This window comes from Bison bison, unplaced genomic scaffold (genome assembly GCF_000754665.1).
Source record: "Bison bison bison isolate TAMUID 2011002044 unplaced genomic scaffold, Bison_UMD1.0 scf7180017864345, whole genome shotgun sequence".
NCBI classification, from domain to species: Eukaryota; Metazoa; Chordata; class Mammalia; order Artiodactyla; family Bovidae; genus Bison; species Bison bison.
The window spans coordinates 800,996-827,279 of record NW_011494917.1 but is presented as its reverse complement, the minus strand read 5'-3'; the positions used below and the strand labels follow the sequence as shown (position 1 = coordinate 827,279).

Here is a 26,284-nt window from a genome sequence, read left to right as displayed (position 1 = left end):
AAAGAGTAAATTTGTTTTTGAAGCAAATATCTGGGACAGGAGAGATAGTTGAGGAAAATCTTCTGAAAATCACAGAGTTGGTTGCTCACTTTCTATGTCTGCAGTCAGGCAAAATTCCTTTGTGGTCCATACTATTAAATATAATAGTGGCTTCAAAACTGTTTATTAAAACTTGGATTTTTTTAAGATTTAGCATTTCCCATATGGTCTTGATTCCTGGTTTTCATCCAGGCGGCCCAGGTTCAACTCCTGGTATGGGAGTGGTAACATTTTGGGCTTCCCAGGTGGCTCAGTGGGTGAAGAATCTGCCTGCAATGCAGGAGACTCAGGTTTAATCCCTGGGTAGGGAAGATGCCCTGGAGAAGGGAATGGAAACCCACTCCAGTATTCTTGCCTGGAGAATCCCACGGACAGAGGAGCCTGGCGGGCTACAATCCATGGGGTCACAAAGAGTCAGACACGATTGAAGTGACTGAGCACAGCACAGCACTAGAAAAATTTGCCCTGAATAATTTTTATGGAAAAAAACAATATGTATAATTATTTAATTAAACTTTAAATAACAAATTGCATTCACTGAGTGCTTACTCTGTGCTCATTTCCACATAAGCATGTTAGTACGTGAGCTGGTTAAATCTTCACAGCTGCTGCAGGAAGTAGATACTATTACCATCCCCTTGAAGAAGCTAACACACAAAGGATTTCGATAGTACACACACGGTCACCCAATCAGGAAGGAGTGCGGTGGGGCCTCAGACCCAGGCAGTCAGACCCGAGACACCTGCTATACAACTGCATTCATCTACTTCTTACAGGAAGGGAGGAACATAAGGACACTGAATGTACTTCCCTCCGACAAAGCCAACTGGCCACAAGGTGGCCACAAGATTAAGTGATAATCTACAGAGTAAAAAGCACAGACTTGGGAATCAGCTAGCGTGGAATTCAGTTTCTAAGCCTGCCCTGTTGTAGCCTGGATCAGGTAGCTTACACTCTGTGCATCTTGGTTTCCCTATTTGCAAAATCTGAACAATAATCGCTATTTTGCTGGGTTGTAGAATTAGAGATAGTTAGAAGTAAAGATAATGAACACAAAGCAAAATGCTTGACATATAGTGTGTATCCAATAAATAGTATAACGATAGTAATGTTCCATGTTAACTCTACTGTTGACTTAAAAAAATTTCAGAATTGTGAGATTTGCAAGTTAAGTTTTATGCGAGCTAAGCTTTATTTGGGGCAAAATGAGGACTGCAGCCTGGGAGACAGCGCCTCAGACAGCTCTGAAAAACTGCTCCAAAGAGGTAGCGGGAAGGTCAATATATATGATTTTGGAGAAGGGGGAGTTCAGTGCAATCAAGCACGTATCTTTGCAAAAGTTTTCTGTTAGTCACGAGGAGCTGAGGTCACCATGAAGGGATTTAGTGCGTTCCTAGATATGAAAAGATACACATATCTAGCTCATAAAATCAGATCCTGAAAATATCTATCTATCTAAAGACCTGTTCTGCCAGTTTTCCCAGAGCACAGAGCACCTCATTCCTGATCTCCACCCTGAACTCCCTTCAGGGGGTATTGAAGGCCAATAGCTATAACAGCAGGTGATCTAATCCTTGTAGAGGCAGATGGCAAGCGCCAATATGGAGTCAACACTGTTGTAAGGTTCTTTGTAATCTTTTTTAAGTTCACCTAGCCTCATGTGAAGTAACCATTGGGGATTGTATGATGGACTACATTGGGTAGATGTAGATGCAGAGCTCTGAGTCTTCTCTTTCCAAAAGAAAATCAGGTCTCCAGTCCACTGAGCTAAATATCTAGCCTGAAAAATAGTGATAACCCCCTGGAGAAAGAGTGTGTCTCATTTTCTAGAGGGCCCCTGCCTCTGAAATATCACTCTGATAAGCTTCTACCTGGCACTCCGCAGGAGACGGCTGAGTATGACTGTGTGTGTGCTCAGTCACTTCAGTCGTGTTCGACTCTCTGCGACCCTGTGGACTGCAGCCTGCCAGGCTCCTCTGTCATGGGATTCTCCAGGCAAGAACACTGGGGTGGGTTGCCATGCTCTGCTCTAGAGGATCTTCCCAGCCCAGGGATCAAACTCACATCTCCTACTTCTCCTGCATTACAGGTGGATTCTTTACCCACTGAGCCACCTGGGAAGCCCAGAGTATATGACTACCTGGAGGAATTCATGCACCTCACAGGCCAGTCACGGGGATTTGTCAACTTTGGCCTGGATAAACAGAGATGAGTATACCAAGAGACCATTCTTCTCAGCTATACCACCTCACCTGGCAGTTGTTTAACATAAAGTCACTCTGATGGTCTGAAAATGAATATAGTGATGATGTGGATTCCTGCATGATTGAGAATCACTGTTTCCATGGTGTGGATGACAAACCAAAGACCAGATGACTTTTCTTCTGGTCTAGAAGTTACGGGCTCTCAAAATTTTGGTTACAGGCTAAGAATAGGTCTGAGTATTCAGTTGGGGTGACAAATGACTCTTGAAATATTGTTCAGGCTGGATGCAAACGGAACTTACCTGATGGGATGTCAGTGGCGTTAATCGTGAGATGGGCAAAGGGCTGAATCTCAGGTTTGTTCCTTCTGGCCAGATCTAACCATGAACCTTCCACCATGGCTGGGGATAAGAGAAGCCACATTAGCCCAAGGAGGAGTCACCCTAGGGGTTTTCAAATATTTGTACAGGTCCACGCTTACCTTTTTCTGCTCTAATGTGCTGTGATTTAACAATATGTTGCATTTCCTGCAATAAAAAGAAAAAAAAATCTTATTTATACACTCACTCTTTTGATAAGGCAGTTAAGAATTCAGGACTGTTAGACATACAATAAATTAATCCTCTTTCCCTCAAAATATGCCAAAAATACATAGGTAGTAAAATTTCTTGATGTTCTAAGTAGCCATCAGGGGAAGTTCATCTCCAAAGAGTTATCTGATGTGCTTAAAAAGTAGATTACACACATACTATTCAACAAAATACTTCGGACAGTAAGAGGAAATAAAAGACAGTGTAAATTATAAAACATGGAATCACCAAACATAATGAAACATTTGTAGCAGGTACACAAACGAAGATGAAGTTAACTAGGAAAATAACAATTACCACAGAATGTATGACCCTCTTAAATCTTTAGGGAGGCTCTTTTTATGTCTATTTCATTAGTGAATTCCTGTTCTAACGTTGACGCTCACCCCATAAGAAAGAGAAAGATGCCTGGCTCCCAGTGGTTAATTTTTTATTTTAAAAAGTCACAGTGTATTTAAAGTACTACATGGATGTCCAAGAGCTTTTAGATCACCAGTAATTAACTTAAAATATTGCCACAAATAGAGGTGTAGAAGCTCAAGGCAGAAACAAAAAGAGCTCAAGTACATAAAAAGCATTGTCGTTGTTCAGTCGCTAAGTCGTGTCTGACTCTTGGCAATGTCATGGACTGTAGCCCGCCAGGCTCCTCTGTCCACGGGATTTCTCAGACAAGAATACAGAGCGGGTTGCCATTCCCTTCTCCAGGGGATCTTCCCGATCCAGGGATCGAACTCACATGTCCTGCACTGGCAGGCAGATTCTTTACCTCTGGCTACTGGGGAAACCCCACACAAAGAGTATAGGTAACTGCCTGTCTCTATTTGAGCCCTGACAGTGAAGGGTCCAGTAGGTAACTGCTGCTGCTGCTGCTGCTGCTGCTAAGTCACTTCAGTCGTGTCCGACTCTGTGCGACCCCATAGACGGCAGCCCACCAGGCTCCCCTGTCCTTGGGATTCTCCAGGCAAGAACACTGGAGTGGGTTGCCATTTCCTTCTCCAGTGCATGAAAATGAAAAGTGAAAGTGAAGTCGCTCAGTCCTGTCTGACTCTTAGCGACCCCATGGACTGCAGCCTACCAGGCTCCTCCATCCATGGGATTTTCCAGGCAAGAGTACTGGAGTGGGGTGCCATTGCCTTCTCCGAATCAAGACCTTAGCTCCTATTAAATAGTAAAGTGATGCAGATGAAACTTCAGGCTTTGACTTCAGGTCAAGTCCCTTCCCAGACCCCTGGATGTACTAACATACATATTAACAATACCCCGACCACAGGGGGCCTCTATCATAGGTGGTTGTGAAGATTCAATGAGCTCATACACGTAGGCACTTAGCAAAGGGTCTGGTAAAGCCATACATGTAAATACTACTAGAGGGACTTGCCTGGTGGTTGGGTGGTTAAGAATCCGCCTTGCAATGCAGGGGACACGGGTTCGACCCCTAGTCGGGGAAGTAAGATCCCACATGCGGAGAGGCAACTAAGCCCTAAGCCCTAAGTTGTGCCACAACTATGCAGCCTGTTGCCACAAGGAAAGATCCCACATGGCACGATGACTAAGACCCGATGCAGACACATAAACAGATAAATAGATATTTTAAAAATAAATTATTAGTAATATTAACACTAGAAACACTCTGGAGAGAATCCGAATTTCTGTGTTATTGGGGTGATGATCCATGATAACTACCCCACCCTCCACAATGTTTAAAAGATGGGCCAGATAGCTCAAGTTCTTTGAGTGTCTGGAGACAAGGGCTTTGAGACAGATGATGGGTGGATAGATAGAGGCAGAAACACAGTTTTTCAACTGCTAACAGAAGTGATCAAATTACACTGATTCTTCTGTTTGCCTTCAGGATCCCCAAGAGAGAAGAGAATTTAAGCTACTTTTATTTTTTAACTGGAGGATAATTGCTTTACAATAGTGTGTTGGCCTCTGCCACACATTAACATGAATCAGCCACAGGCATACACAGGTCCCCTCCCTCCTGAACACCCCTCCCACCTCCCTCCCCACCATGCCCCTCTAGGTCATCGCAGAGCGTGTATCTGGGTGGAGCTCCCTGTGTCACCCAGCACGTTCCCACTTGCGATCTGTTTTACATATGGTCACGTATCTGTTTCTGTGCTACTCTCTCCATCCGTCCCACTCCCTTCTTCCCCTGAGAGAAAGACAAATATCACATATTAATTCATGCATGTGGAATCTAGAAAGACGGTACTGATAAATCTGTTTGCAGGGCAGCAATGGAGATGCAGACATGGAGAATCTTATTTTTAAAGGCCCTTGGAGGACACAGCAGCGCTGTCTTCAATTACCTGTTCTAACGGCCTAAAGAAGTTACACGCAGTGTGACTAACTTTCTTTTTTTTTTGCGCATTGGGATCTTTTTAAAAAAATTTTATTGGTGTATAGCTGCTTGACGCTGCTGTGTTAATTTCTCCTGTACTGCAAAATGAACACATATCCATAAATCCCTTCCCTTGTGGACGTCCTTCCCCTTCAGGTCACCGCAGAGCATTCAGTAGATCCCCTGCACTGTACAGTGGGTTCTCATTAGTTACTTTATTCACAGTATTGATAGTGTATGTATGTCAGTCCCAGCCTCCCACTTCCTCCCATCCTCCCCTTTCCCCTTTGGTATCCATAGATCTGTTCTCTGACTTTTAGTGGAAACTTCTCAGCCTCATCCAGGACTACCTGCTGCCCTTATTGCTCAGGGCACTGCCCTGCACAGTTCTGGGGCAAATGGTGGCTGGTCCTTTGGGGTTATCCAGTGGTCCTCACCAGGCCCTTTCCTTCTCCCACTCCATCCAAGATTTATTTCTCTCCCCTGCTGACTACCCATCCCTTGACTCTCTTCTCATGATCTCTGGGTTCCCACTGGGATCCTGATTTCTGGAATTTCCTAGCCTTCCCTGCAATCTCAACAAAGATTTATACATGCACAACCTACCTATTTTACAGTGTGTGTGTATTTATGCATTTATATATACACAATGATACATTGTATACATCTGTTACAAATGTGTAATATATTGCATACATAATGTATCTTTATTCATTATATATATTTATACATATAAAGTGAAGATACATATTGGGTGGGCCAAAAAGTTTGTTCAGATTTTTCTGTACCATCTTATGGATGAAACTTTTGGCCAACCCAATATATGAAATGTTTACTATACAGTGTATATAGCTTTACATATTTATGATTAAATATATCTTTATACATTGTGCATCTCCTTATCTATTTCTATAGGTGTCTATAACGTACCTTCATCTGATTACTACCTCTGAGAAGACGGAATAGGAGTCGGAACCTGGATGACAGGAGTTCAGAGACTTCAAGCTGCCTCTCATTCTCCCTCTAGCCCTGATGGACCTCATCATCAGAAGGAAGAGGGGGGAACGGGTTCAAGACAGCGAAGTAGAAAGACGAGTACTCATCTCCTGCCGGAGCCCCAAAATCACGTTGAAAAGGAGGTTGGGGATGGAAGAAGGGAGCAGCACCCGGTGTGACACAGGCCTGCGAACGCCTGCCTGCTGGGAGCTTTCCTATTGAGAACACATTTATTCTTGAGAAAGACAAGGAGAGAACCATTGTGCTAGCTCCAAGGTTCTCAGCCTTGAATGTGAAGCCTGACTTCCCAGGGGTGGAGTCTGAGAATGCGCATTTCTTGCAGGTGAGCTGGCGTGGCTGACCTGGGGCCTCCATTTGAGAAGAGCAACCCCACTCCCATCCCCAAAGACTTCAGAGATGTGCACCTCTGAGAGTTTCTCAAAGCTTGAGACCAGGCCAGAGACGCAGCAGACAAAAGTCACTGATTAAGTGGGCAGGGAGTTTGTTCTCTCCCACCCGGGAATGAACTTCTGTCCATTTAATCAGCAGCTGCTAGGTCAGTGCTGTCATAGAATCTCTTTATTACAAGAAAATGCAATAACCAGAGCCATTCTGAAGCACTTTCAATGTTTGCTTTAAAAAAAAAAAAAAGTGTCATGACCCAGGATGAATTAAAACTCAAGCAAAAGACCCATGAGGTAATGCTGCTTTCATGTTATACAATTTTGGGTATCCAAGAATTGCAGTTTCTTCTCAAAAGCCATACAGGTTTCTCAAAAACCATCCACATGAAAAGCAAAGTACAAAAAATGTAGACTCAATGTCTGTTCTTATATTCTTACCCCACCTCCAATCTTTTGAACTCTAAGATCATTCTTATTTATGTGTACACATTAACCATGAACATAACAAAGAGACTACAGTTTGGGGGTGCCCTGGCCCAACTCCAGCCAGTCTAACTCAGTTAGTCTGATATTGACTTGCTGGATTTTTTTTTTTTACAGTAATCTCCCCAGGTGATTCTAATATGTAGCAGGCATACAGAAACATTACTATTTGAGCATTTCCATGAATGGTGGTTTGGTGAGAGCTCTATTTAGTCATTGATTATATTCTCACAATTTATCTGGGAAATCCCACAGACAGAGGAGCCTGCTGGGCTACAGTCCATGGAGTCACAAAGAGTCAGACATGACTGAGCACACACATGCTCCTCTTTAGAAGACTATACTCTAGGAGGCTGGCAGGAAAGTATCAGTGGCCTGTGATGGAGTTCTGGACATGCTGGCCCCAAATATAGTGATTTATATGATTTTGAGAAATGGTGGATGCAGGAAGAACTTCTTGGCCTCCCTCTTCTCCCTGAAGCAGGTCATAGACCCTCAGGTGAGAGGTACCTTCCCCATCTGGAAGAAGGGAGCCTCTTCATCTCTTAAGATGGGACAACACCCAGAGGAAACTGAAGGAGAATGGACACGTGTATGTATAGTTGAGTCACTTTGCTGTCGATCTGAAACCATCACAACATTGTCAATCGGCTATGTGTGGGTGCCTGCTAAGTTGCTTCGGTCAGGTCTGACTTTCTGCAACCCCTTTCTGTAGCCCACCAGGCTCCTTTGTCCAGGGGATTCTATAGGCAATAACACTGGAGTGGGTTGCCATGCCTTCCTCATTAATCAACAACTATATGCCAATATAAAATAAAAAGTTCAAAAAAAAAAGTTTATGCAATTTTCATATAAAGGAACAAAGACTATGTGGATAACAAATACTGAAAAAATCATATTACAGAGCTGTGTCTGAGGTTAATTAACAAAAACATTATCCTATTTTTTTCCTATTTGGGATAAAAAGTGATTGCTGCAAGATCCAGCTTAAATATGAAAAAAAAAAAAAAATGAAGGAACGGGCCTTGCTGAGTTTCCCCCAGTGTACCACCCTTCACTGAGACCCTGTCCTGTCCCATTTTTTCCCTACACCTTTCCACTCTTCATCAAACTGAGTATAAAACCCACTCAGCTTAACTATTCCTGTGGGTCTTCATTTCCTTATGAAGGCTCCTGTGTCACATAAAACCTACATTAAATAAACTGGGATGGCTTCTCTTATTAACTTGTCTTTTGTCAGTCTAATTTATAGGACCCCCACTGGTGAACCTAAGTGGGGAGAGGGGGAAAAAGTCTTTTTTTTCCCCCTCTCGCCCACCTGGACCAGGGGATCTAGACAAAAAGGAACCTCAACATCAGGAAATAGGGTCTCAGAATTCCTGGGATGGAGGGAGGGAGTCTTCAGAGAACAGCAGGCTCAGAACCTGCCGGAGGAGTTCAGAGCTTGCCTGTCGGGTGGAGGAGCCTCCAGACTCAGCCAGGCAGGCCCTGGGCGTGGGGGCCTCACATCTCCAATAGTGACTCCATCAAGGTCCCGCCACAGAGCAGGGCCACCCTGGTCCCTTTTCTCAAAGCTCAGATACTTGACTATGTGCATACCATGCAGTTCTCTCTTGAATGGCCTCCTAATATTCTTAATTTTCAAGATTATAGGAGACTCTTCTGAAGGAGTACAATTCTATTTATCTCCCAAGCTTTGCATTTACATTTATTTTCATCCACAGCCGTCCTCTCCTTTTGTCACATTAATTAGAGTGTTTTAAAATTCGCAGAGTTCTTTAGTCCTAAATCTTATCATTCCGACACTGCTTCTGGTTTCTTTGAATTCAGAAAGATCTGATCTGTCTAATTTGGGGAAGACACTCCAAAGAACATCCAAACTCCTTTCCTCTGAACAAATTATTCACATAAAAGAGATCTTTTAAGGAATGTTTTATGGGTTTTATCTTATTTTAAACCCAGCTGTAATTTTTTTTTTTTTTAGTTAACTCCCTGGACACACATTGAGAAATGGAATATTTCCTGCTGGATCAGTAAACAAGGATGTTCATAGTCCCAGGCGATCGCAGCCACTCCCGCTGATGAGTGGATGAGCCCCGAGGGAGCTCAGAAAGCAAAGACACCAGGCGGCAGCCGCGCCCCGTGGTGAGAAACTCAGGCGGGAAAAGCAGCCACACCCTGTGGCGAGACACTCAGGGCGGGAAAACGGGAGCGTGGCCCCAGATGACAGGGTGAAAAGCGAAAGCGGGAGCCTCTCACTCTTTGAGACCCCGTGGACGGTGGCCCACCAGGCTCCTCTGTCCACGGAATTCTCCAGGCAAGAATCCTGCAGCGGGTACCATTCTCTTCCCCAGGGGATCTTCCGGACCTAGGGGTTGAACCTGAGTCTCCTGCACTGCAGGCAGATTCCTTAGCTGCTGAGCCACCAGGGAAGCCCCAGAGCTGAGGGGCATATCAAGGGAATGATTTGAGTGAGCCCAGACTCTTGCATCTTCTCATACACAGGAAAGCGCTAAATGCCTAAACTTCAGTTATCCGTCTCCTTTAATTAGCATTAATTGTTTGACGTTCAGACTCCCGGCCCTTTGTCGCAAAACTTCTGTATAACCTGGCTCCTCCCTTCGCCTCCTCAGGGCAGTTCTCTCGCGGTCATGTGAGATGCTGTCTCCAGGCTTGAGGTCCTAAAAATTCCCACTGAATAAAACGTAACTCTCCACTTCTAGGTTGGGAATCGTTTTTAAGTTGACACACAGTACAATCATAGGTTGTCTCCCTCCTGTCATCCAGAATGCCCACAGCTATGCATGAAGAAGTATAGAGAGGTTTGACACGCCTCCCAGCGAACAGCCTCCAGCAGAAGCCAGAAACAGTCTCCAGGGTGAGAAAGCTGGGCAGACCGCCCTCTCTATCTTCTGTTGGCTGAGAACTCCTAAAGAAAACCCAGCGTCCTGTTCCCCAGGAACATCGGCGATCTGCCTTCTCAGAAGAGAGCATGTTTAGCGTCTGTCACATTCAAGGACAAAGAGACCTACCCCCTGGCTTCCAAAACCTACTCAGGACTGGTAGGATCTTACCTGTAAGTTCCTAGGAAAATCCCATGCATGAATGAACTTATATTTATGGTCACACTATAACAAGAAGGCTTTTCAGCTAATTTATGCATTTTTAAATAAGCATAATTTGCGTCTAAATTGTGAGAGCTTCATTTAACCCTTCAAAACGGGACAAAAAAGAAAAACCGAACTACTGGTAGACAGCCAAAGAAATCACTGCCAATTCAAGGATAAAAGAAATCCTCTGACATGCTGCCACCTAGTGGACACTGTCTAACATTGACAAGCCAGACTGCAGGTTTCAAACTGCCTTCTGCCCCAACTCCACAAAGTTCTAAAAACAATAGATGATGAGGAAATTACCAAACATTTTGAAAATCTCCTTGTGGTATTTTCCTATTTAGACTGCACTGACTTTTTCATCTTTGCCTTCACAGTACATTTGGACAAGAAAACAACCGGTATGATATTTCCTTTTTCTTTAATTTCCACTTTTTATTTCACTCAGAGAAAAATGTTGGGATTTCACAATTTCTCCTTCAAGAAAGAGAGTACACAAAAGATCAATAGGATTGTGTAACTGTGGTCTCTAGGATGGCTTCTCTTCAACTTCCGCCTTAATTCAACATCTAAGTACAATTCCCGGGAGTGTGATGGGGAGACTGTTGTGCCAGGCGCCCCTGAACATCTTACAATATTTTCGGATCATTTTGCCAAAGAGAAGTAGGGGAGAGACATCCCAGAACTGGCTCAATCTTGATATATCAGAACCACTCCATAAGAATAAATATAAACACCTGTCAGCATTTTCAGCTCCTTTTGAGCAGTCATGGGAATTTTGCTCCAGGTTATTTAAACATTGACAGCAAACGCTCAACCCAGCCTCTGCAAACTCAGCTGGATAACCGCCCCCAACAAGACTTTGAGAGCCTTCCAATTCAAGAGTGAACGTTATTAATTTGGTCTTATAAAATCATATGGATAAACAGATACAAATCTTCACTGAGGATACTCCCAACTGTAAAGATAACCCTGAGAAAAGTCAAGTCGCTGGAGTCTGGTCTCATCAGACTAAAGAGCCCACCTGCGCATTGTGATGTGACTTGCGCCATCCATGCGGTACCTGTCAGTCAGAGCGCAGGAGGAGCAATTTGTCTAGCCAGATGCTTCCGGAAGCCACTGGCATCAGCTCCTAGCTGGGGTCTCAGGTGGCTGCCTCCCTCTGCAATCCCAAAGGCAGCTGCAGGGACATCTGGCTGGTTGAACAAGGATTTAACACCCCGTTTGCCAGATATAATACAGGGTTCATACACTTGTTAACATATGTAATGCATTCATTTCAACATCTTAATGATACCCTTCCTGTAATTCTTCTCCAACCTAGTTACGAGAATAGTGTATTCATCAGCCGAGTTAGCACATGAATGCCACACGAGGGTTGTTTCTGAAAATGAATAGCCAGTTTCCTATTCCTGCAGAGAAATCCTGCAGACTTGCACCTTGCAAAGAGCTCAGAAATCCATCCTCATCCCTCCAGCCAGAGGACCACTGCCTTCCTTCAAGCCGGCATCATATCTCATTGCTGCTGCTGCTGCTAAGACGCGTCAGTCGTGTCCGACTCTGTGTGACCCCATAGACTGCAGCCCACCAGGCTCCCCCATCCCTGGGGTTCTCCAGGCAAGAACACTGGAGTGGGTTGCCATTTCCTTCTCCAGTGCATGAAAGTGAAAAGGGAAAGTGAAGTCGCTCAGTCGTGTCCAACTCTTCGAGACCCCATGGACTGCAGCCCACCAGGCTCCTCCGTCCATGGGATTTTCAGGCAAAAGTACTAAATCGGGGTGCCATTGCCTTCTCCAAAGTTACTATAATAGCCTCCTACCCCCTCTTCTGGGCTCCTGCTTTCCTCAAACCAGCCCAATGCTGCTAGAGCGAGTGTCAGAAAGTCTGAAAAGGCCGTTATCTTCTATTTTCTAAAAAATTTTTTTAAAAAAATTTTATTGAAATACAGTTTACTTACAATGTTGTGTTAGTTTCAGGTGTGCAGCAAAATGATTCGGATACTATATATCTATACATAGATATATATGTGTGTGTTTAGTCGCTAAGTCCTATCCTACCCTTTGTGACCCCAGGTTTCCCTGTCCTCCACTATCTCCCGGAGTTTGCTCAAACTCATGTCCATTGAGTCAGTGATGCCATCCAACCATCTCATCCTCAGCTGCCCCCTTCTCTTGCCTTCAACCTTTCCCAGCATCAGGGTCTTTTCCAATGAGTTGGCTCCTAGCATCAGGTGTGGATAAACATTTTCAGATTCTTTTCTCTTACAGGTTACTACAAGATACTGAGTAACATTCCCTATCCTACACAGTAGGTCCTTGCTGGTCATCTGTTTTATATATAATAGTGTGTATATGTTAATCTCAAACTCCTAACTTATCCCTCCCCTGTCTTTCCCGGTTGGTAACTGTGGGACCCAAGGATAAAAGAGCAGATAAAACTAAGGAGGGTCCTGGAATGCAGGAACGGATAAACTGGACCCTTATCATCCTTCCCTCCCCTGTGTTGTAACTATTAATGGATTTCAGTCTCCTGAGTGGTATAACCTGTCTCCCCTCTTACCCATTTGCCTTACTCTTCCCCCAACTCAGTATATATGCCTCATCCAATAGCAAATGACCCGCAAGACCCCTACCCCACTCCTTGTATCCCGGGTATAAAAGTGGACTAAGGAGCCTTGTTCAACGTTGGTTCTCCCTTGAGCCGGCCCGCTGTTCTAACAGTGTCTCCTATTCTAATAAACTTTATTTCCCTCTCATTCTGCCTCATGCCTGGAAACTCTTTTCCAACCCACGCCCAGACCACGACAGTAACCATAAGTTAGTTTCCTATGTCTATGAGTCTATTTCTGTTTTGCAAATAAATTCATTTGTATCTTTTCTTTAGATTCCACATATAAGCAATATCATATGGTATTTGTCTTCCTCTGTCTGACATTTCATTTAGTATGATAATCTCTGGGTCTATCTATCCATGTTGCTGCAAATGGCATTATTTCATTCTTTTTATGGCCAAGTAATATTATGGCCAAATTATATATATTGCCCAATTATATACAAATATATATATGGGCAATTAATATAAATATTAATATTTATGGCCAAAGTAATATTCTGCTGTGTATATGTACCACATCTTCATCCGTTCCTCTATTGATGAAGTCCCTTCTCTTCTGAAAACCCTCCAGGGGCTGTGGGCAGACTTGAGCAACAAGTCTAATTCCTAACCTGGGCCATGCATGACTGGGCTGGTTACCACCCCAGGCTCTCCTGCCACTCCTCCCCTGCATCCCCAAAGCCCATCACCCTTGAGAACACTCTGGGTGTTCAAGCCACATGGCACCACTTCAGAGTCATCTCCTGCAGGTCTCCTGCGCTTCCATCCATGCAGACTTGGCACACAGCTCCTCCCCTGGAGAGAGATCTTACTGTCTTATCGAGAGCTCATCTTTAGTTGCAAAGATTTTATTTCCGGCATTCTTGGCTCACAAAGCACAGAAAGAATAACCACCAGATGCTATGGAACAACAAAAGAGACAGGATTGGTTTTTTTTAGGCCGAGCTACCTGGCACGTGGGCTCTAGTTCCCTGATGAGGGGTTGAACCCACGCCCCCTACACTGACACTGGACCACTGCCAGGGAAGTCCAAGAGACAAGGTTAGGGTTGATTTACAATCGATGTCGCAGCCCCTCTTTGTCCCTCCGCTAATGCTCGCTTTGGAATTTCTAATCCACAGGATGTCGGGGGACACTTTGTATGCACCTGGATGGAGCCGGAGACCTCCTGGCTTGTTGTGAAGAGTCAATGGTTAAGACTCTGAAAACACCTCAAGGCAAAGAACTTTAAGGACAGGAGCCATTAAGGGGTTCCCTGATGCCGGAAAAGATTGAAGGCAAAAAAAGTGGGCGGCAGAGGATGCGATGGTTGGATGGCATCCCTGACTCAATGGACATGAATTTGAGCAAACTCTGGGAGATGGTGAAGGACTGCGAGGCCTGGCGTGCTACCCTCCATGGGGTCGCAAAGAGCCAGACACGACTTGGGCAACTGCACACCACCACCTAAACGTCTGTTATTCAGGCAGAGTGGAGCCTGTGCTTCCAGGTCCAGAGCTCCTGGGGATACCGGCTGCCAGGACCAGGGCAGGAGCACTAGGAAGGGGGCGGGGCAGCTCCACCCATCCCCCTGGGGTGGGGGTGAGGGGTGAGGGGTCCAGGGCTCCGAGAGTGTCTGGGTGGGGGCGGGCGGAGATACGACAGATGCCCCACTAACCCTGAAGGTAAGAGCCATCTCAGACCTGAATTTGTAATTTGACCCTTTGTTCCCTAAAATTTGTTATTTTTAACCAAACACTATTGCTTTAAAAAGTTCTCTCTCCTAGACAATTGGGGTAGCGGGGGTGGGAGGGAGGCTCAACAGGGAAGGGATGTTACGTACACATATGACTGATTCACTTCGCAGTACAGCAGAAACTAACATGACATCATAAAGCAATTGCTGTTGTTCAGTTGCCCAGTCGTGTCCAACTCGAGACCCCACGGACTGCAGCACTCCCGGCCCCCCGTCCCTCACCATCTCCTGAAGCTTGCCCAAGTTCATGCCATCCAGCCATCTCATCCTCTGACACCCTCTTCTTCTGCCCTCAATCTTTCCTAGCATCAGGGGCTTTTCCAATGAGTTGTCTGTTGACATAAGATGACCAAAATACTGGAGTTTCAGCCTCAGAATCAAACCTTCCAACTATAAAGCAACTATCCTCCAATAAAAAAAAAAATCCCTCAAAGCCAAACAGGGGTTCTGCCTCTCCACCCTCACGCAGCCCATTCTGAATCTCCTCATCTCTGTCTCCTCACTGAATCCCCCACCCCAGCCATGACCATCCCTGGAAATTCCCAGGGAAGAGCTTTACCAAGATGTGGACCAGTTTCCTCCTCCCCCACTAAGTACAGTTGGTGAGCGGGGGCTCATTTCTCCCAGAAGAGGCTGCTGATTGGAAAAGACATGTCTTTGCACACAGATAATGGACTCTACCCACCGAAGGGCTGAAGAATACAATGCCCTTGTTTTCCTAAAGCAGAGCGATGCCTTCTTGGCCAGGTGATGGCTATACTGGGAATAGAAAATTAGTTTTTATTGTTTAACCTTCATGGTTTAAATGAGGAAGTTTCTGCTACAGTTAAAGGTCCCCTCGAGTTTTCATAAAGTGGCCTTATGACAGCAATATTAGTCTTCATAAAGAGCTCAATTTTAAAATGTCTTGCGCTAGGGTACTTGTTACAAAGTTTCATCTAAGGGCTTAGCCGACTGACTGCAGTGGAGCATCTTGGGCTAACTGCTATTTACTGCATCTCTGCTCTCTTTTCCACTTTTATTTTTTGATTAATTAATTCATTCTTTACTTCTGGCCATCCTGGGTCTTTGTTGCTGTGCACAGACTTTTCTCCAGCTGCGGCGAGCAGGGGCTACTTTTCATTGCGGTGGGAGGGCTTCGCACTGCGGTGGCTTCTCTTGTTGCAGAGCATGAGCTGTACTGCACACAGGCTCCAGTAGCCGTGCCTCCTGGGTTCTAGAGCACAGGTTCAATAGTTGAGGTGCATGGCTCAGTTGCCCCATGGCATGCGGCATCTACCAGGACCAGGGATCGAACCTGTGTCCCTTGCATCGGCAGGTGGATTCTCAAGCACCGGACTGCCAGAAAAGTCCTCTTTTGCCACTTTTCAACATAATCATGCCACCGCACACTGGCAGTTTCTGACATCCACAAAGCCTCATCCCCCCCCACACACACACAGAAGGTTATTTGCATAGTCTCTCCCCACAGTATCTCTGACTGCTAGGAATGGAGCTTGAAGTGGGACAGAGGTACCACGGCAGCCACTGTGGACCAGTGAGGCCAGGGAGGGAGGGGAGAGGTTGGCCGTGAGGGTTCTCCAGCCTCACAGTCCCTGTCACGTTCATGCCTTAAAAAGCCACGCTTGGGAACGCCCTCCAGCCATTAAGGAGAATCTTCCGGGCACTGATAATGTGGCCAGCTTCTTGCAATATTAAACCATCATCTGCTTGATGACATCAAGAGCAAGGCTGAGCACAGATCACTCATAAATTCATTAAGCTGCTTCTTTAAACATTCCTTGAGCGCCAACTGCATACCTGCCACTGGGTAGAGAAACAAAACATCAGAGAGTCTCTGCCCTTGGAAAGCTTGCATTTGGGTGTACCAGGCCAGCACCAGGCCCCTGGCATTGATGCTATGCTGGGGTGAATACAAGAAGCCCCACGTGTGCACCACAGGGGTTCCTACCCCAAAGGTGGGCAGGTAGGCATCACTGGGGGCTTCCCTGGTGGCTCAGGTGGTAAAGAATCTGCCTTTCAATGCAGGAGACCCAGGTTCGATTCCTGGATGGGAAAGATCCACCAGAGAAGGAAATGGCAGCCCATTCCAGTATTCTTGTCTGGAGAATCCCATGGACAGAGGAGCCTGGTGGGTTACAGTCCATGGGGTCACAAAGAGTCGGCCACAACTGAGTGATGAACACTTTCACCTTTGTGTGTGTGAAGAAATGGCTGAGCTAAATTTTGAAAGACAAATAAAAACTGTACACAAAGAGAAGCCTGGAATGGCACACACAGAACACGCACAGAGACCTATACTTCATCCATCCACCCAGCCGTCCATTCCGCAGAGTTCGCGGATGGCTGCAAGGGCAGGGTGTCCTGCAGGAGGCCAAGACGCTGTGCATCTGGGACAAACGGCCTCTCTGCCCTCACTGTGCTTACAGTGAGGTAGGGAAGGAGGCAGGAAGTGGCGGGGGGCGACGGGCACAGCCAGGTTAGGGAACTTCCTACCCTTTACTGAGGTGGGGCTGCTGAGCACAGCCGAGGAGCGTGAGGAGATGGAGCCACAGGATAATGAGGCTGGAGAGGCGGAGCTTGGAAGGAGGGTCCCAGAACACAAAAGACTTGGTGTTCCATCTTCAGCAGCTCAGACTTTATCCTGAGGACTACAAGGGTCCACTAAAGGATTTTCTTGAGCAGGAAAGCAACTGACACGTTTCAACTGGCATCTGAGAAGTCGCTGAGTTGTAGAGAGGGTGGGCTAGAGGCAGTGTGATAGGGCAGGGCGGCCACCTGGCAGTGGTCCAGGTGAACAGTGATGATGGGGACGGTGACGCCTGTACTGAGGGGCCAACGGTCGTGACACGGTGCAGAGAGAAGTGCTTGAAAGTTTAGGAAGGAGGTAGAACCCACAGGTGAGGGTGAGGTAAGAAAGTTAGAGGAAGCCTGTAAGACCATCTTCTGGCTTCTGGTTTGGGGTGATGGAGATGACGGCTCTGTCCTTCACCACGAAAGGGTTGATCGGATGAGAAGCATTTATATGCGTAGAGGAGAAAAGGTTCTGAGTTCATCAAGTTTCTGATGAATATAAGTGTTACGGTTTATAATTATCATTATTTTTACTGCTGCTTCTGCTACAATACCACCACCATCACCCCTACAATCACTCCTACCATCACCAATACCACCACCAATACCACCACCATCACCCCTGCCATCACCAATACCATCACCATCACCACCCCTACAATCACCCCTACCATCACAAACCACCATCACCACCATCACCACCATCATCCTTACCATCACCAATACCACCATCACCACCATCATCCTTACCATCACCAATACCACCACCATCACCACCATCATCACCACCATCACCACCATCACCCCTACCATCACCATCACCATCACCACCATCACCACCATCACCACCACCATCACCACCCAGTGCTCTCAAAGAGAAAAACCCGAGAACTGAGGGAGCACCCTAGTGATAAGGAAGCTATGTGAGGATGGACCTCTCAGACCTTGAATCTTGAAAAGTTCAAGCAAATATGTGCTGCCTGGTCATCTCAGATATGGGCTTCCCAGGTACTGCAGTGGTCAAGAATCTACCTGCCAATGCAGGAGCCACAGGAGACCTGGGTTTGATCCCTGGGTCGGGAAGATCATCAGAAGAGGTTATGAGAACCCTGAAAAATCCCGTAGACAGAGGAGCCTGGCGGGCTACAGTCCATGGGGTTGCAAAGAGTCAGACAGGACTGAGCGACTGAGCACAGCACAGCACACATCTCAGACATAGAGTGTTCTGTGCGACTTCCAAGACCCGTCTTCTCCGTAACACACAGGCTGAATCCTGCTTCTCAAATATAGTCATGTCATTCACCAGTGGCTTCCCTGTCCCCCAGTGGCTCTCACCTCTTCCTAAGATGCTTGGTGGTGGTTTAGTCACTAAGTCATGCCCAACTCTTGAAACCCCATGGACTGCAGCCTGCCAGGCCCCTCTCCATGGGATTCTCCAGGCAAGAATACTGGAGTGGGTTGCCATGTCCTTCTCCATAAGATGCTTAGAACACCTCTTTGGTCAGTATTTACCCTGAAACCTTCCCGAAGACAGACCAGCCCTTCTAAGAAAGATTTCCCAAATCATAGAGTCTACTCCTGAACTACCAAATCAGAATCTTTGTAACAGATCTGGGAGCCTTCCGTTTCTGTTTTAAACAAGTTCCCCAAGTGATTTTTAAGATCAAGTCAGGTTTGGGAAATGCTGCTCAAGGGCACATCATTCTCTTCCAGCTCCACAGGCTGGCCCTCTCCTAGGATGAGCCGCTTCTGGTGGAGCAATCCAAGCATCCTTCACCAGGTCCCCTCCAACTGAGGACCCGCAGTCTTACTGACTTCTGGAATTGCAGCCCAAGAGCCTATGTCACATAATGAGATGCTCCTCTTTTAGGCATGCCCTTGGTCTTCTGTTTTCTTTTTTAATGTCAAGCCAGAATATCTTTTCTTCTACCCTGGAGTACTTCTGGCATGAAGATAAGCCCAACTCCTACAACACCACTCACTGGTTATTTCCCTTTTGGAAACCCTCCTACCTTCTGCCCTGGGTCTCCCCTGTGACTGAGCCCATCACAGCTAATGGGTCGTTGTTGGACAAAAACCAGTAGATGGCTTGGTTTTGTAGGAAAATTCTGTGGGTCGTGCTTTGGCTTTCCCATAAAGGCAGCTTTTATAAATGCTAGATATGATTGGGGTTGATTGAATTGCAGTTCCCAAAACTGTTATGGCAGGGATGAAATCCCATTGGAAAACCACTACATGACTAACATCTTGACTTGGGAACGTCAGTGCCCCCAAACCCCAAGCTGCCTTGTGGGTTTACAAGAAACTTTCTTGGGACACATACTCTTATATACAAAGGCAAAGAGATAATGAACGGGGTTTAATTTTTCCCCTTGTTTTTGTCATGTGAATTTAACTAAAAAGCAAATAAAAATAATGTCTATATAACAACTGCAATGCTTATAATTTCATAAGTCGTTAAGATCTACTCATTATAGACTCTAGTTTTAAAAGTGGAAATATGTTTCCTGTAATAATTGACATTGGAATTCTAAGGAATCAGTTTGACAGATGGAAAAAACAACCACTCAGTCTGATGAACTTTCTGGTTTTAAATTTATGTTCTTGAACCCACAAAACCTACCAAAAACTGGGAAAGTGAGAATCAAAATTTATTCAAAGATCTCAGATACATGGATTAAACAAACCTTTGGAAGTTCCTCAGGAAGATGCATGCTGTTAAATCTACTTTCAAATTTCCTCTCTTTTGGAATCTAAATAATCCTAAAGTACTTTAAGTTTTAGAAAATAAAATCTTGACTGTTCCAATTTTTTGTATACTTGTATATACATAGAGTTAACTCTTGCTCACACAGTGAGCCCACTTTACTGCCTAAACAGGATTTAGTGAGTATCGGAGACCAGTCATTGTCCTCCTAGAATCCATCCTTTCCTCTTTGCAACTAGTGACAGGCAACCCTCTTTGCTCCAGCTTTGGTGCCAACAGCTGCTAAACCAGAAATGACAATGTGAAGCCCGCCTTGCATCCAAGTGTCTGCTTACGAGCGAGTTCCAGACAACAAGACATTGATGATGTCTCCGCTTCCAAGTACTGCCTTGACCGTTTCTTTCTCCCTTTCCACTTTCTGGGAGTGACAACATATGGAGAAGACAACTTGGATCCAGAGATGAAAGTACCTGATGAGGATGGAGGTGCCTTCCTGCCAGCTCTGAACTTCCACCTTTAGATTTTTGCACATGAGAGAAAAAACTTCTATCTTATTTCTTCCACTGAGTGATGGGTCTCTTTGTTACAGCAGCACAGACTGTACTAAAGCACAGTGAACGCATGACCAAGGACCAAAGGACTGCAAATCTCTGGCTACATCATTCTCAGTATCAGGAGATAGTTTCACATTTACTGTGAACCCTGAAGGAGATCAACTAATGTGCTGATTCCTGAAGAAGAAAATAAGAATTCCAGGTAAGAATCAATTGTTCGATAATTATGACTCTGGTCTGACTCCCCATTTTTGGTAAATGTTTTGAGGCTCAGTGACCTACTGACTCCATGAAATGGTTAGTTAGGAATGTGCTAACAACATAGTTTATTGGTAGTCATTGCCATTGGCTTTTATATTCTGGGGTGAAATAGAGAGTTTTGTAAGAGCATATAAGAAGCCAGAGCCATGTTTCCAGTTCCCATTATGGCCCTGCCTCTATATAGGTTACAAGCCATGAAGAGGCCAAAAACATGATTAAAGCAAGAAGTTCAGCTAAAGATAACCTTCAACAAAATATGACTGCATAGAGGCAACAGGAGAAGAGGGCGGCAGAAGATGAGACGGTTAGATAGCATCATCAACTCAATGGACGTGTATCTGAGCACAGTCCGGGAGATAGTGGAGGACAGGGAAGCCTGGTGTGCTGCAGTTCATGGGGCCGCAAAGAGCTAAAGACGATTTAGCACCTAAACAACAGCAACAATGGAGGTACTGTTGCTTCAGGCTATAATAGTAACAATTACCAACTATACCATTGGTAAGACAACCAATACATGAAAATCAGGCTTACAACTTTATGAATGGCTTTATGAACTGATCAAAGACCTGTGTTTAATTAAAAAATTAGTTTACGGAATTTAAGAAGTCATCAGTCCTTTTTTTCCTTCCATCTCGAGTCTAAGTCAGATGTGATATATTCAAACGTGAGCAAAAAGGCTATAGCTCTTGTCCTGATGGAGCTGCAGTTTTGTTCCAAGACCTCTAAACATTTCTGATTATGCAGTTTCTTGAGAGAAGGAAAAAATTCAATGCTCCCAAACTTACATATTTTTTTACTTAAGTATTAAAACATTGTTGAATATTAGATACATTATAAAATATTCTAAAGCTAACATTAAAAAATACATATACATGTAAGAGCTTCCCAGGTGGCGCGAGTGGTAAAGGACCCGGCTACCAATGCGGGTAGATGTAAGAGATGCCGGTTCGATTCCTGGGTCGGGAAGATCCCCTGGAGAAGGGCATGGCAACCCACTGCAGTATTCTTGCCTAGAGAATCCCATGGACAGAGGAGCCTGGCGGGCTATAGTTCATAGGGTCACAAAGAGTGGGACACCACCGAGGCCACTTAGCATGCACGCACGCATACATGTAAGTCACCACCCTTCCTTCCCACATCCTAGAGGGTCACCTTGAATGCACTGAGCCCTTCACACTGGAGAACAAGGTGACTGATTTGTCTATGGATTCTCTGCTCCGTATCACCCTTTCAGATACATTTCAAAATAAGTTTCCGGAAGTTTTTCACAAACAGGTACCCAACGTGACATTAGCAAGCAAGCATAGAAACATCAGAGCTTCCCAGGTGGCACTATGGTAAAGAACCAGCCAGAAAATGTAGGAGATGTAACCGACATGGGTTCAATCCCTGGGTCAGGAAGACCCCCTGGAGGAGGGCATGGCAACCCAGCCCAGTATTCCTGCCTGGAGAATCCCACGGACAGAGGAGCCTGGGGGGCTACGGTCCATTGGGTCGAAAAGAGTCAGACACGACTGAGCGACGAACACTTAAACTTAACAGCAACATCAAGTAGAGTTACCTCCCAGGTCTCAGGATATATAAACAGTGTATAAACTGAGCCTGGCCGGGAGGTCTGAGGGCCAGGCACCCCTGCTCAGGCCTGAGCGCCCACATCGCTCTTCAGCCTAGCAGAGGCCAGAGAGGCCACCAAAGCCGGAACAAGAACTGCTTTATAAATTGGACACCGTATTTGTGCTAGTGTTTTCTTTATTGTCATAGACTGTTATGACAGACTTCGTAAATTGTGGTTGGCAGAGCTAGATCACTAAGAGGCTTTCAGAGTTCTGTGCTAAAGGGGAAAAAAAGCCAAGACAACCCAGCCGCAAACAAAAAAAGGGAGAAAAACAGCATTACTAGTCTGACCAAAGACGGGCTGGGTAAACAGCAGTTTTTGCACACACAGAATGTGATACTGTGCTTATGTCTGGCATTTGTTACCACTGGATGGGGCGAGCTCTCAGTAATGACTGCAGCCGCCAATGTCATTTTGTTTCACGGGTTCACCCAATATCTGCATTAGAACTAAAACTCAGAGTCACACCTACCTGTGCATGCCTGCTGTCCTATTTTTAGCATCAGCAAGAGCAATGAGAAGTCTGATTATTCTGGCAAGATGCGTAAGCTGTCACATTAACCAATAATCCTTATCATAGGATAACACATGTGGCAAATCACTGTTTGGCCAAGGTAATGTGGCTCAGCTGGTAAAGAATCTGCCTGCAATGCGGGGGACCTGGGTTCCATCCCTGGGTTGGGAAGATCCCCTGGAGAAGGGAAAGGCTACCCACTCCAGTATTCTGGCCTGGAGAATTCCATGGACTGTAGAGTCCATGGGGTCGCAAAGAGTCGGGCACGACTGAGCAACTTCCACTTCACTTCAAGGGAAAGGTAAATCCTTGGTTATTGGAGAAGTTATAGCAAAGTGCCTAGCACAGTAGCACCCTTCATGAACATTGCTTGACTCTAACGATAAGATATGAACAGCATGCAGCTTTGGCCTAAAGAGTCTCTTGTTGGGGAAAAAATGGCATCTTCTACTTTCAAACACACAATGGTATATTATGACAGTTTCTTATTCTTTAAAAAGGATTACCTGTGTGTAACATTATTACCCATGAATAACATGTAAAATACTATAGCACAACAAAAATAAATGTGAAATTAATAAAAAGTTCTACTCATCCTGTGGGCTTCCCTGGGGGCTCAAATGGTAAAGAATCCACCTGCAGTGCAGGAGACCTGGGTTTGAGCACTGAGTTGGGAAGATCCCCTGGAGAAGGGAATGGCAACCCACTCCAGTATTCTTGCCTGGAGAATCCCATGAACAGAGAAGCCTGGTGGGTTACAGTCCACGGGGTGGCAAAGAGTTGAACACGACTGAAGTGACTTAGCACGCACGCAAGACATGAGGTAACACTATCACTTTTTAAAAATAGCAAACTATCCTAATTCCATTTTTTAATAACCCAAACTATACCCACTTATACAAAATAATTTATATTATATTAAATTATATATATACACACAATCATATTCACACACACAATGAGGTCTACATTAAGGTGTTTGTTCTCTTTTATGGATTATGACTTTGCACAGTTCCATCTTTACATTATCCAATCCTATTTTAAAAGTCTCTGTAGAGTTCTCTGGTTTTATTTTCATAAGCTTTGTATCAGTTCAGTTCAGTTCAGTCGCTCAGTCGTGTCCGATTCCTAAGCTTTGTATATTCCTTGTTAAATGAATTTTTCGGGCTTTTTAAAAATTATGAATGAAATCTTTCATTCATGTTTTCTAATTATTGTTTGAAATGGGGACAGCTAGTGATTATTACCTATTACTTTTGTAAACTGATTTATTTTTCTTGTAGCCTCTCAGTTCCTTTGAATTTTCCCAAGTATACAAGCACATCACATTCAAACTCCACCTTCTATATATTTTATTTCATTCCTATATGTAATTGTGTTTGCTAGCACATTCTGAACAATGTTAAATAACATGGGGACGGTGGATATCTTTGTTGTGTTCCTGATAGTGAGAGAAATGCTCCTATTTTTCATCATTAGCTAACTTTTAGTTTGAGCTATTTAGGATAACATCAAGAATCCAACTAGTTCTACTTTCTAATGGATTTTAAACAGCAGAAATACGTGCAAAATTGTGTCACTCACTTCTCAGTTATCTAGCAAATGATAACGTTTTCTTCTTTGACCTGTTAAAATGAATCATCCTTGCATTCCCATAAGTAAACATTAATGGTATATGTTCTTAATATTACTTATTTTCTAAATTATCTTGGCTGATTTTGCATACTCATTTTTCCGGAAGAAACCCAAAGCATAATTTTTAAGAACCAGGGTACCAATGAAATTAAAAGTTTGTCTTCTTTCCATTGTAAGGAGATTCAATATATGTTGATCTAAATAGAAAATTAGGAAGCAATCATTTACATAACCAGAATTACCTTAATTAGGGGTTCAGTTTTGAACTAATACACGACCTCTAGTACCTGTAATTGTTGTTTATAGATAGGTTACTCAATATCTCAGAGGCGGGATTAAAAGTGAACAAAAATGAAACATAGAACAAAATAATAAAAATGAATTGGAATTTATCTTTCTCTGACTTATTTCACTATATATATTCTCTAGGCCCATCCATGTTGCTACTAATGGCAGTATTTCATTTCTCTCTTAATATTATATCACTTATACGTGGAATCCAGAAAATAATACAAATAAATCTATAAACAAACAGAAATAAACTCACAGACGGAAAATAAACTTATAGTTACCAAAGGGATCAAAGAAAGGAGGGGCAAGTTAGGAGTCCTGGATGAACAGATACGAACTACTATCCATAAAATAGCACAGGGAATTATATTGAACATCTTGTAATAATCTATGATGGACTACAATGTGGGAAAAATAACTGAATCACATCACTGTATATCCAAAACTAACATCATATTCTAAATCAACTGCACAGCTAATTGAGTGTTAGATTTCACAGTGTACAGTGCAGTAAGTCCCCTTTCCCACTGTGGATCAGAATTTTTGAAGATAATTTTAAATTAAGGGTCTTGCAAATGTTATGTCTTTCCTCGCCTAGTATACTGTCCTTCACAACACAGCTTATAAACGTCTCAAGAACAGGCTCTCTATATTCTGAATTATTGCATTATTTAAATCAAGTCTAAGTCTTAAATAGACCTGGAAGTTTCCTAAGGATAATATGTACTTAACACATTTACTGTTGCTCGTAATAAAAACATCCCAGTGCTTTTCTGCAACCTGTTTCACTGTTTGCATTGTTTTAATGCAATTTTAGAAAAATGATCAAACATGCTCTATCTAAACTTTAAAAATATGTCTTTGATTAAATCATCAACAATAACAATGAATTAGTAATAATGGTGGTAAAGTAATATATAAACATTTAATGAGTGCATACTCTATTTCCAGGACTGTGCTTAGGTCCTTTACATCTTTTATTCAAATCAACCACAATCCTATTACAGAGGGATTGTGAACTCTAGTTTTTAAAGATGAGGAAGCCAGAGTGAAGAAATATCAAGTACTCTCCCAAGATCCCATTTATTCAAACATAAGTCTGACTTCACATGCTACAATTTCACATGTCTGACTTCACATGCTACAATTTCTCCCACAAAATATACATGATTAAAATGATAAGAGAGCATGCTAAGTCGCTTCAGTCGTGTTTGACACTTTGCAACCTTACGGACTGTAGCCCGCCAGGCTCCTCTGTCCATGGGATTCTCCAGGCAAGAATGCTGGAGTGGGTTGCCATGCCCTCGTCCGGGGGAATCTTTCTGACCCAAGGATTGAACCTACATCTCTCACATTTCCTGCATTGGCAGGCGGGTTCTTTACCACTAGCACTACTTGGAAAGACTTGAAAGTGAGAGTGAAATGTTGGTTGCTCAGTCATGTCTGACTCTTGTGAACCCATGGACTGTAGCCCTCCAGGCTCCTCTGTCCATGAAATTCTCCAGGCAAGAATACCGGAGTAGGTAGCCATTTCCTTCTCCAGGGGATCTTCCCATCCCATGGATTGAACCATGTCTCCTGCATTGGCAGGGGGGGGGTTTTTTTTTTT

The 26,284-nt window shown here is 44.3% G+C and overlaps 1 protein-coding gene across 1 annotated transcript in view; it reads right to left on the bottom strand.

Moving 5' to 3' along the window:
- Positions 1–26,284, bottom strand: part of TNFSF11 (tumor necrosis factor (ligand) superfamily, member 11) — a 34,754-nt gene that overhangs the window by 6,085 nt on the left and 2,385 nt on the right. The window contains exons 2-3 of the mRNA XM_010854598.1: positions 2,725–2,770; positions 2,546–2,644 (exon numbers count right to left, since the gene is read on the bottom strand). Coding sequence (XP_010852900.1) covers positions 2,546–2,644; positions 2,725–2,770 — 145 coding nt within the window. The remainder of the gene's footprint in view (positions 1–2,545; positions 2,645–2,724; positions 2,771–26,284) is intronic.